The sequence below is a fragment of the Rhinolophus hipposideros genome (assembly GCF_964194185.1).
Source record: "Rhinolophus hipposideros genome assembly, chromosome: 19".
Taxonomy (NCBI): domain Eukaryota; kingdom Metazoa; phylum Chordata; class Mammalia; order Chiroptera; family Rhinolophidae; genus Rhinolophus; species Rhinolophus hipposideros.
The window spans coordinates 37,123,429-37,135,366 of NC_138065.1; the positions used below are offsets into that span (position 1 = coordinate 37,123,429).

Below are 11,938 nucleotides of genomic sequence, written 5' to 3' on the forward strand. Positions count from 1 at the left end.
CACAACAGTGTAAATGCCCTTAATGCCACTGAGCTCTACACTTAAAAATTATTAAAATGGTAACTTCTATGTTATGTACATTTTACCACAATTTAAAAAAAAATCTTATATGTAGTTTACCAGGTGTTGTGAGCCATACCAAAAACAAATATTTTTTACATCCTATAGGAAGGCCCTGCCCGCAGATGAAGGGCAAAAAGGGCTTTTTGCCCCCATCCTGAGCATATGGTGACCTTCCTTACTGAAGGAAATTTAGTTTCTTATTCCAGTTCTTATCTTTTTATTCTAGTAAGCATCAAATGAAATTGTATCATTTTTTTTAAAAAGAAAAATATCAGCCCTTTTCTTTCATTATTATGCATCCAAAAGCTCATTTTATCGCTTGGCTGCTCGCTCGCTCTTGCTCACTACTTGTCTACTCATACGTCTTGCTCTTTTCGTCCTTTTGATTGAATGCTTCAAAGCAGCATATGTGAACTGACATTTCATTTACATGATCTGAGTACGTTAGAAAGCGTTTCCAGAGACTGCTTTATGCTTCTTAGAGCCGAGTACTTCAAGCATAAGCAAATCTCGCTGTCCTTTTTAAATTATGAGAAAGGCTGTGCTAATGATTGCAAAGTAAATCAAAAAGAGATTAGATAATACAGGGATTATCAGTTTTACAAGATTAAACATAAATCTGCAGGCAAGAACATCCAAGTAGGCCCTCCTAATTCCAAAACAAGCATCTCTCTAAAAAAGATGACTCCTTTGGTGACCAGCAGTCTGAGTGGTCTTTAAACTTGGGATGTTAAAAATGATACAAATAAATTCTCATTTCCTAATTTATTTGTGTAATATAATAAATATAGGTAACCACACACAGCACGTAAGAGCCGAAAGTGTTAGAAGTCTAATGTCCTCTGTATGGGACTTTTCTGTGGACTACTTCTGAGGCTCAAGTAATTTAAATAAATTATATAAATTCTCAGAGCTAAGGTGTGATACATTTAGAATTATAATCCCCGACTTCCATTTCAGCACTCTTTTCCAAATATCACAGTGCCTTCCAATCCGATCTCTGCATTAGCTGAAGTAACATCCTTCAAAAGCCATCTTTACTATATTACAAATCAAGAACTATGAATTTGAGTGGGTAGGCAATAACTGAGGGAAGCAATAGGAGACGGAAGGGGTCTTAAGATTCGTATGATTGGACATCTGTTTTTTGGCCATTCCTTTCTTTGGGGGAATCCTTTACCTTATTAAATAGAGCCCTCTTCTCACTCTAGAAGCCAAAAATGCCAGTCAGTCACTTTCCAGCCTTTCTTGCAACCAGGGTACTGAGAATATGGCCCACCGTTGATTTTGAATGAAGTCAGTCACATGAAGAAGCCAGGACTGAACTGACGCCATACTGGTGAGAGCGCATAGTATGGCAGTATTCAGAGTCCAGCCTGGTGAGGTTGGCAGTGTTAGCTGCAGGGTCTGCGACTGTGGCTGTGGGAAAAGAGTCTTTATGCTTCTAGTTCAGTGGTATGAATTTGATTTTTTTCAACCCTTCTGGAGATTTTACGAACAATCCAATATCCTTCAGTAAATTCATTTTCTTCTTAAGTTAACCAAATTTAGTTTGCTTTCCTTGCGTCTTTAAGAAGCCTGATCGAAGAGGAAATTGATACCCTGAAGCAGTTGTCACCAAGAGACCGTTAGGGAAATTAAGGCAGGAAGAGAAGGAGATCTGGGACTCAGAGAGCCAGGCAGCAAAAGCCCAAATAATTTTCAGGGATAAGACATTGGCAGTCCCTAGCAGATGGCGATCAATGTTGTGAAAGCATTTTAAATAAAGTGACATTTTGATGGCAAGAAGGATGTGTGTTGATTTGGGGGCATTTCAAGGGGTATGCTGCATTGAACATTTCCATTTTTCTCCACTTTTCCTGTATTTGTGGAATCTCTTACCTTATGAAGCGGAGCTCATCGTCCAGTCTGTGTGGCTCCTTTTGGACATGTGTGCAGTGCCAGCAAAGAAATGCATGCCCCTAACCAACATGGCGTGCAAGACCCTCTCCAGGGAACAGGCATGGGACATTGGTAGCTTCAGTAGCAATGGCAGGCCATGCTGGAGTCTCTTCTAAGTACCAGGGATGTCACAGGAAGCCTTCCTGCAGGCAGGCATTAATGGCCTTGACTTGGGAGCTCACCTGCAGACAGCTCTGCAGGGAGCCAGAGCAAAAAGCAAAGTGCCCATGCCTATGTGTTTACTGAGGGAGCAGGTGCATCAACATAATCTGAAACACTCCCGGGACAGGTGGAGGAGTTGGCTGGACTTATTGCAATTTCAGGTAGGGTCAGAGTCCCAAAGACATAGTTTTGTGATTTTTGAATTTCTGGTTTTAGCCCAAGGCTGTTTAAAGTATACAGAGGGGGACAAAGTAGAAACACCTAACCAAGAAGAGAAGGGGTTACGGGAGGGAAGGCTTCCAGGAGAAGGTGGTATTTAAACTGAAAGTAGCCAGGCGAAGGGGGTAAGAGAATAGGGTGGAGAACCACAAGTAGTTCCATAAAACCAGAGGTGCATGGGGGAGGAGGTAGGAGGGGATTACAGAGAAATGGGATTCAAAAGGTTGATCATCGTATTACACATAACCTGCCACTCATTTACTATGTGTTTATCCCCGCTGATTCATCTTAGATTGAGCCCAAGAAACGATGCTGTATTTGATAGTCTTTATGTGGGCTGCTATGTGTTGGGAGATAATTCTCTGTAGATCTCTCGCATTTCTGCTTGCCTTGGGAGCAGAGGCACTGACAGCTTTGGTTTCAGATTCTCTCTCCAAGGATGTTTGTCTAGCCAAGGACCTTAGGACAGAGATTCTGGCTCCCACTGAAGCAGAGGGCAGGTTTATTTACTGCCCAGTGTAATCAAGGGACTGTCTTCCTCCTCTCAAAGGTTGGGTTTCTTAAGCTCAGAGGTCTTCAGCTGTGAGGCACAACCTCTGTATGTATGGCAGCTATCTGGATGGCTCCACACTGTTTGGGAGTGGGGACAGGGGGCCAATTAGAATATGAGGTTTGTGCTGCTTGCTGTGCTCTGAGTAATGAAGTCCTTTGCCTCTGAACCAGGAGTCTTAGTCTCCTGTCAACGGCCATGAAACTGGCAGGCTAACCCTTCACAGCTCTTGGCACTAGATGTTTGCTTTTTTGAGAAGCCAAACATTAGCTTTGGGTCTGGCGTTTGTTTACATACCCTCAGGGTCAATGAATCTTGTCTACACTGTGCCCTGGTGCAGTCTTAGCTGAGACTGGGTTCTAGGCTAGCTGACTGATCCGTAGCCCTTCCCATACGAATACGCTTTGGCTTGGAATCTGAGCTCTCTGTGAAAACAAAGGGCCACCAAATAAAAGGTGAATATTTCATTGATGTAAAGATGAATGCCAAGAAGCAGCTGGGTGCCAGGCCAGGCAGTGCTCGGCTTGCCATATGGAATAACAATAGTTTGAGGTAATAACTCCAACTGCAAAAAGGAACACAAGCCGAGTTAAAATTTGAAAATTAGTCTGCTATCCAAGAAGGTGAGAGTAGGAACATAGGATTTGTCCATGAGATGCTTCTAGCAATGCCCACTCTGGGGATGGGTAATAAAATGTAACAGAAAGCTCCATCTATAAACACCTTATATTACTCTTTCAAGTATGTACTTACTCAAATTATCAAAGTTGTATTTCTTATTTAGAAGCAAGTTGCTGAGAACTTGAACATTCAACTTGATTAGTGGGGTTGGTCCATATATTCATTCCACTGATTTAAAGAAACAAATATAAACTACTTAAAACATTTGAGATTAATAAAGAGAAGATGACTGTGAAGTGAACTTTTAGGGGATTCATCTTTGAAAGTATCTTTAGTAATTCAAATTCTTTCTCCAAAGCATCTAAGTGATAGAATGGAATAAATGAAGATGTAATGTATTTTATGTGACTTAGCATGTTTTCTTGGCGTTCGAGCAAATAACTTTGCTAGGCATTTTTTATAATTAGTATTTGTAAATAATGTAGACACTGAAGAAGGAAGGATCAAGTAGATGGTATTCCTGTGTGACTCTGGAGATGCACTTTATCCAAATATGGCATTATCTGAAAAATAAAAAGGATGTGTTATATAACTTATAATACATTTCATAGTTTTCGAAATAACCCTGAGGGCAAAGGGGATGAGTACCATTTCACAGGTAGAGAAAGTAAGGTTTAGAAACATGAAATGACTAAAAGCATGACATTAGTCAATAGCAGGCACAGAACATGAACCTGAGTGCAGTGGAGTGGATGTTTTCTCCCCTCTCCCCCCAAATCCCTGTGTTGGAACCCTTATCACGAGGTGATGGTATTAGGAGGTGGGGCCTTTGTGGGATGATTAGGTCATGAGGGTGGAGCCCTCAAAAATGGGGTTAGTGCCCTTAAGAAGAGGCCAGAGAACTTGCTGGCTCTTTCCACCAGGTGAGGACACCGCAAGACAGTCCTCTGTACACCAGGAGGAGGGCACATACCAACCACCTGACCGTGCTGACACCCTGATCCCAGGCTTCCGGCCTCCAGGCCTGCGAAAAATAAATGTGTGTTGTTTCAGCTACCAGTCTGTGATAATTGTTATAGCAGCACAAACTAAGATGCCAAAGTCTTCTGTTTTTAAGGCTAGTGTCTTACATCCACACCTCCAAGTGGAAGATTGGAGAGAGAACTTGGTGAGGGCTTGTGAAATGTTGGGAGTTTTATTTCGATAAGGTGGTTTCTGATGAATTGGCCTTTGAACAAAGATCTTAATAAAGCGAAGGAAAGAGAGAAACAGTTCCGGGCAAAGTGAACAGCGTGTGCCAAGTGCCTGAGGCGGGAACCAGAGTGGTACATCCAGAAACAGGAAGGAAGCCGTGGTGGCTAGGTGGGATAAGGCCAGGGAAAGAAAAGGAGGTAAGGCTTGAAAAGACAAATACACAGGAGAAGGGGTGGGTTTTATCCTCACTATGGTGTCAAGCTGTGGGTGATTTTTGAGCAACAAGTGATGTATCTAATGTAGGAGGTCTGACAATTAAGTTTGCAAACTTGTTGCAAAGATGTAACTAACCTTTTTTGACATCAGAGGAATTATTCACTATGAATTCGTACCAACTGGACAGACAGTTCACCACGTCTACTATTTGGAAGTGCTGAAAAGGCTGCGTGAAAAAGTTAGACGACCTGAACTTTTCGATAACAATTCATGGTTCTTGCATCACGACAATGCACCAGCTCACACGGCACTGTCTGTGAGGGAGTTTTTAGCCAATAATCAAATAACTATATTGGAACACCCTCTCTACTCCCCTGATCTGGCCCCCAGTGACTTCTTTCTTTACCCGAAGATAAAGGAAATATTGAAAGGAAGACATTTTGATGACATTCAGGACATCAAGGGTAATACGACAACAGCTCTGATGGCCATTCCAGAAAAAGAGTTCCAAAATTGCTTTGAAGGGTAAACTAGGCGCTGTCGTCAGTGCCTAGTTTCCCAAAGGGAGTACTTCAAAGGTGACGATAGTGATATTCAGCAATGAGGTATGCAGCACTGTTTCTAGGATAAGTTCATGAACTTAGTTGGCCAACATTGTACGTTTTGAAAAGATCACTTGGGCTGTTGTGTGAAGAGGTCAATGTGGGAGGCAGCAATAGTGGAGGCTGGGGACAATTGGGAAGGTCCCTGCTGTGCTTTGGGAGAAAGATGATCTTTGGATCTGGGTGATAGCAGTGATCACACTCAAGACTGATTTTGAAGAAGTTGACAGAACTTCCTGACAGATTGGATGTGGGATATGAGACAAAGAGGAGAGTCAAAGATTCTCCCAGCTATGTGGCCATTTTCTGAGCTGAGGAGGGGACAGGGATGAGTATGTGTGTGTTTGGGGGTGGAAGACAGGAGAGGTGGCAGTCTGATAGATGCAATCTGATAGACGCGTCCAGAACTCAAGAGGAACGTCAGGGTAGAAATACAAATGTGGGAGTCATCAGAATAGAGAGGAGATTTTAAGTCCTGTAACAGGTCAAAGACCTGCCATCTGTCTAGATTGAGATCACCTAGAAACTAAGTGTAGAGGATGAGAAGAGGACCCAACATTGAGCTTCAGTGTTCTTCAAGAATCGGAGGACAGAGAGGGCTATCTTATACCAAGAGGATGTTATTTTATAGTTAATGATGTTCATCATTCGATTCATTGTGTATTTGTTGAAGGCCTGCTGGAGTAATATGTTCACCAAATTTTAGAGGTAATGTCCCATCTTCTTTTTCTACAAATGAGGGTTTTCTCTTTGCATCTGCTGACCTCCTGAAGGAGTGGGTATTCTCTCATACGTTCTCAGTCTACTGTGGCAGGCCTGAACTTTTGGTTTGGAATGAAGTAAGGTCTCTTTTGGGATGAGTTCACCTTTGGCTGCTTTTAAGCCAATTCCTGCGACATAGATTTGTTTTCCAGTAACAAAGCCCACATTTTTACCTCCATCTATCTCTCAATTGATGTAAACTCAGAATAGGAACAGAAGACTTTTTCAAATCTTAACAGTATTCAGAAAAAGTAGGCACTCAAATAAATGTCAGCACCCTTCTCTATATGTAGGTACTTTCAACTTGTGGAAATGTTTAAAAAGTCCCCAATATCCCCCCTCCTTTTTTTTTTATCCTTGATTATTATTAAAGTTGAAATCAAAGACCATAAGTTTCAAATAGACATTAATAAGAAAACCATGGAGGGAAAATGTTAATAAGCTTTTGAGCATATGTAGCACTGGTCAACAAATATATCTGTGATTTGTCTAGATGAGTGGTCCTCTAACTTGTTGGTCTCAGGATCCATTATACTCTTAAAAATTATTGAGGACACTATCAAGCTTTTTTGTTCATGTGTGTCATATCTCTCAATATTCACATTAGAAATTAATACTGTGAAAAAATTTAAAACTCAAGAATACCAGTCCAGGGGGCTCAGTTGGTTAGAGTGTGAGCTCTGAACAACAAGGTTGCTGGTTCAATTCCTGCGTATCATATTGCTTCTGGAAAACTTGGCTGTACTCGCGTAAGGGCTTGAGAATAAGAAAGACAAATAATATTGTAGCAGAGTGAAATGCTTGGTCTCTCTGACTCTATCTTAATTCTAGTCTGCATTTTCCCCAAGGCCTTCAGGCAAATAGCTCCTGCTATAAGGGATTTCTGCTTGAGGCTTGAATTTTTGGAAGAACAGCCCCTTGCCTGAAGGTTCCTCTCCTGTAAAGGTGGGGAAATATGGACAAAAATAATGATTGTTTATCAGAGATTTTCAGGAGCCTTAAGACCAGACTCAGACCAACTGGGGTCAAGGGACCGGGAACAAAGAGATTCAGAGATTTCGAGATCTTCCTTGGCGCCCAAATGCCTGCTGTAGGCAATCATCCATTTTCCCTTCCCTTGACATAAAAGAGGCTTGAATACTGGGCTCTCTTAAGATGGATTTGTGGAAGCCGTAAGGCCACTCCTTCGTCTGGAGCTGGCACCTTCTCAGTTAATAAGCCTTTCCTTACTCCAAACTCTGATGTCTTGAATATTGGCCTTTTGAAGCACCAGGCAGCCAGACCTTGAACCAGTAACAATGTCTCAGTATCATTATGAAAGTAGCTTTGACCTCGTGGACCCCTGAAAAGGACTAGAATACCCAGGGGTACCCAGACCACTCTTTGAGAACTACTAGTTTAGGTTAATTAAAGAAAGAACAATTGTTTACATACCATTTAAATTAGATCCATACTTAGTCTGGACCTTGTCATCATAAAGTTGAATTTCTGTTTAAGTCTGTTCCCTTAGAAGGAACAGAGCTTTTCTGCAATATTTAAAAGTTTATTTTAATGTTCTAAGACTGCATGTAAAGTGGTAAACTATCTTTGTCATAGGAGGTGGATTTTTACCCTCCACTATTAAACTTGTGAGAACTCCTAACCTACTAGCTGTGATTTAACTCCATCTAGTTCCATTAATTCAACCAGAATAAAAGATTATGCTTAGAATTAGGAACACTAAAGGCATTCCTCCTTCTAAAACAGTTATTTTTATGTAAAATACATGACTGTCACAGATCAACTTTAAAACACAGTGGAGAATCTCAGTTTTCCACACACTGTTTTTATCCTCTCTACACCACTTACTAAGACCATGGAGCAAATGTAGTCATAGCCCCTTCAATCCAAGAAGGTACATCTCCAATATGGCAATTCTTTGGTTTCTGACCTAAATTAATCATGTGTTGGTTGTATTTAATATAATAACACTCTCCTTTTCAAATAAATGACAGAAAACACCATTAGCTTCTTGCCTTGAATTAGGAATAAGTATTCACAATCAAGGTAGTTACCACTTCCTGTTCCTCCAGCAAAATAATACCACTGCCACCACCATCACCTCACATCTCCTCCCACCCCACCCTCCCTGCACATTTTACCATTGTTTCTCAGGGCTTTTTGTTTGATATTTTTCATCAATATTGTTTCCATTGTATCTCAATTTTGCACAGGAAATTTTTGCAGAGGCAACCGAAATTGGTGAGAAAGGAGAGACCTCCTGAGTTTTTGTGGTCTGTTATGACAACCTGCTACAACTTTTCTCAAAATGTGGTTCTCAGGCCATCAGCATCAGAATCACCTTAGCCTGCTGAGAACGCGGACTCCAGGATCCAAATTGGAGCCTAGTGAATGAGGCAGCGTGGAGGTGGATCCCGGGATCGTGTCAGCCCAAGAAAAGGAGGATCTCTGGTCTCTAGTCGATCTTCCATCCACTAGCCTGGTTTACAGAGGCTTTTAACTTCAGACAGATGGCCTCTAAGCTATCCCAGAGCAATACTTATGAACCTTTCAACCCCAGAAATTCTGTCTAAATGTACGTATAAACCCCTTCTGTCGATAGGATGGGAATCCTGCCATGACACCTTACTTTTTGGTGGAAAGTGCTTTTTCTCCTTGTGAACAAGGAGACTCAGTTTGACCCAGGAGCTCCTCCCACTGTCGGGCACATGTTCTTTGGTTTGGGTCTGAGTGCAGGACTCATAAGCACCCTGGAAGTGCCTCTTTTGAATTCTCAATAAACTGACTCGATTGCTTCTTTCCACCAAGCAGTTGGATTCACGCTTTTCATTTATCTCCTTCAGGAGTTGTTGTTTGTTGGCTTTAAGTTTCTTATTGATTTCACCAGTTCTGTTCACAGATGCCATTAGGCTGACACACGAATCAAGTGTTTCTTGCTGTCCTGCAAACAAATAAAAAAGTCGCATCAGTTGCCTGCTGGAAACCAGTGCTGTTCACAATCAGGTATTCACCAGCTCCTCTTTCTGCTCCTGCAAAATACCACCGTTGGCTGTGGCCCCCGCGCCACACCTGACTCCATTTTTTTATTATTGTTGTCTAAGGTTTTTTTGTGTGTTTGATGTTTCTTCAGGGAGAAAACAAGGTTAAAAAAAAGAGGATATAGTAGAAGAAAAATGTTGTTTTTGAAACTAACCCTTAGGCATTGATTTTTGCTTTTAGGAACTTTCGTTGTTTCTTCTGGTGATAAAAAGTAATACAAGAAGCAGAGTACAGCATTAGGAATAGAGACAGTGGAAATGTTTTGGCTGTGTGAGATGTCAGAAGGATAGTGGATGGGGGGAGCAGGTTGTCACTGTGTGAGGGATATAAATGATAAATGTCTAACTATGACTTTGTTTTGTGCACCTAAAGCTAATTAAAAAAATAATAATAATATTCACTGAAGAAAATACAGGAAAGCATTAGATAGAAAAACGAAAATCACTTTTGATCCAGACACAAGCAAATTCACATTTTGGATGTTTCTTTTACAATAAATATGCAAAGGGATTTCATCATAACAAGTTCAGGAAAAGGTATTTAATTGGCTATAGTAGAATATAAAAGTTTAAATGTGTAAGTGTTGTGAAGTATTTAGGAAGAGTTTGCTTGTTAGGGCTGTAAGTTTGTCTTTTCAGGCATTTGAAGTGCTTTAAAATCAGATGTGTTAAATTTACAAAGGAAGTTTGAAACATTTAAAGGACTTGTAGTAACTAAGTTTGTAAATGGACTGATTACTTAGAGGTGTTCAGTCTTTTCAACTTGGGATAACTGAACATTAATTTCAGAAAAAAATAAGGGTGATCATCCTTTATACAAAAGTAAGCCTATTTATAAATTGAAGAATCGTATGTTGAAATCAAAGGTTACCAGAAAGGTTTTTAATGTTTTAATTTTAGCAAACCAGTATTAATTTTAAAATCCAAGAAACTGTAAATAGTCCTTTTGTTACAGGAAAAGAGAGTTCTTGGCTTCACATAGGAAAGAATTCAAACATGAGCTGGTAAGTTTATTTCAGAGAGAGTAAGACAGAAAACAAAAGCCACCCCATAGACAGAGCTGCGGTCTCTAACCTAGTGGAAGAGAGACTCCTTCCATCGCCAGGCGAGGGTTTATCTGTGTTTTCTGCTTCCTTGGAAAATTCATTGGTACGTGTGGGGGGAAAGGAGGATAGAACAATGGTAAATTAATCTTTAACTTCAGTAAGACACAAGAAGAATAGGGGCAGGTCCGTTTTTAACTCTGGTAAAGCACCATCTGTGTCTTCTCTCCATGGGCTGACTACAGGGAGGGTCCTAATGGACTCTCTAGTTGCTCTGTGTGATTGATCAACTTCTGCCTGAGTTCTGTGTGTTGGAGCACATGGGCGGCAGGCTTGGACTCCAACCTCCTAGCTCCTTCTGCTGCAAAAATTGTCCTCATGCCCCTTCCCTGTGTTACTTCCTACACACAAAGGCTACTCTCAGACATTAGTAGATGAACAGAACTTTCATTTAAATGACAACGGTGACCAGATTATTCAGACAAACCTCATAGTGAAAAATACTAAAAATTCTGGGAAAAAATAGTTTTAAATGTGTTAATAATGAAATGACAAGAGAGTAAGGAAATAATCAAATATGAAGAGAAAGCAAGGGCAAGGACCCAGAGAGGTAGACAGAACCTGTGCTTGCCCTGAGGACATTGTCTGATCCCACAAGTTTAGAGAAGTAGTTTTGCTAGTCTTGAGGACAAGGGACACAAAAATCAAAGCCCAAAGCCTGTGCACAGTGGAGCATCTAAAGAAGACTTTCCCATATTAAGTTGGGACTCAAAGGATTAGCCTCTCAGGGTAAGAGTGAACCAGATATAAACTCATTTCATAACCAACTTGCAAGGTGAGTATTGTCTTAGCACTAAGCATAGCTCTGGGGGAAAGAAAATCCCTCCATGAAAAGTGATGAAAACTAGCTGACTCATGCATGTGTTTTCAACCCAAATTCACAACCAGGGTGGTTACAAGAAATGTCAAGTTGCGAAACAAGGGTGGTTACAAGAAATGTCAAACTCAGAATTTAGTTAAAGGGGTACCAGGCTGGGAATACATCCAATTACTTGAGAGAAGCAAACTCAAATTTTTCTGAAAGGACTTCCTCCTAGGCCTTCAGAAATCCCCACCAATACTTACTTTTTTTAAAATATTTTTTTATTGGGGAAGGGGAACAGGATTTTATTGGGGAACAGTGTGTACTTCCAGGACTTTTTTTTTCCAAGTCAGGTTGTTGTCCTTTCGATCTTAGTTGTGGAGGGCGCAGCTCAGCTCCAGGGCCAGTTGCTGTTGTTAGTTGCAGGGGGCGCAGCCCACCATCCCTTGCGGGACTCGAGCAATTGAACCGGCAACCTGTGGTTGAGAGCCCACTGGCCCTTGTGGGAATTGAACCGGCAGCCTTCTGGGTTAGGAGCATGGAGCTACAACGGCCTGAGCCACCGGGCCGGCCCCGCCATGCCCCTCACCACACACAGCAATACTTTTTAAAAGATGACCAATAGCACACAGCCGAGGATAACCAATCGAGCACACAAGTAAATC

The 11,938-nt window shown here is 41.3% G+C and overlaps 1 protein-coding gene across 1 annotated transcript; it reads right to left on the minus strand.

Annotated features, from left to right (window-relative positions):
• Nucleotides 1-1,360: 1,360 nt before the first annotated feature.
• Nucleotides 1,361-9,236, minus strand: SPATA45 (spermatogenesis associated 45; the record flags this gene model as incomplete). Its single annotated transcript, XM_081026200.1, has 2 exons — nucleotides 1,361-1,482; nucleotides 8,960-9,236. 2 exons carry the CDS (start codon nucleotides 9,234-9,236, stop codon nucleotides 1,361-1,363), a joined length of 399 nt encoding a protein of 132 aa, XP_080882326.1.
• Nucleotides 9,237-11,938: the final 2,702 nt, after the last annotated feature.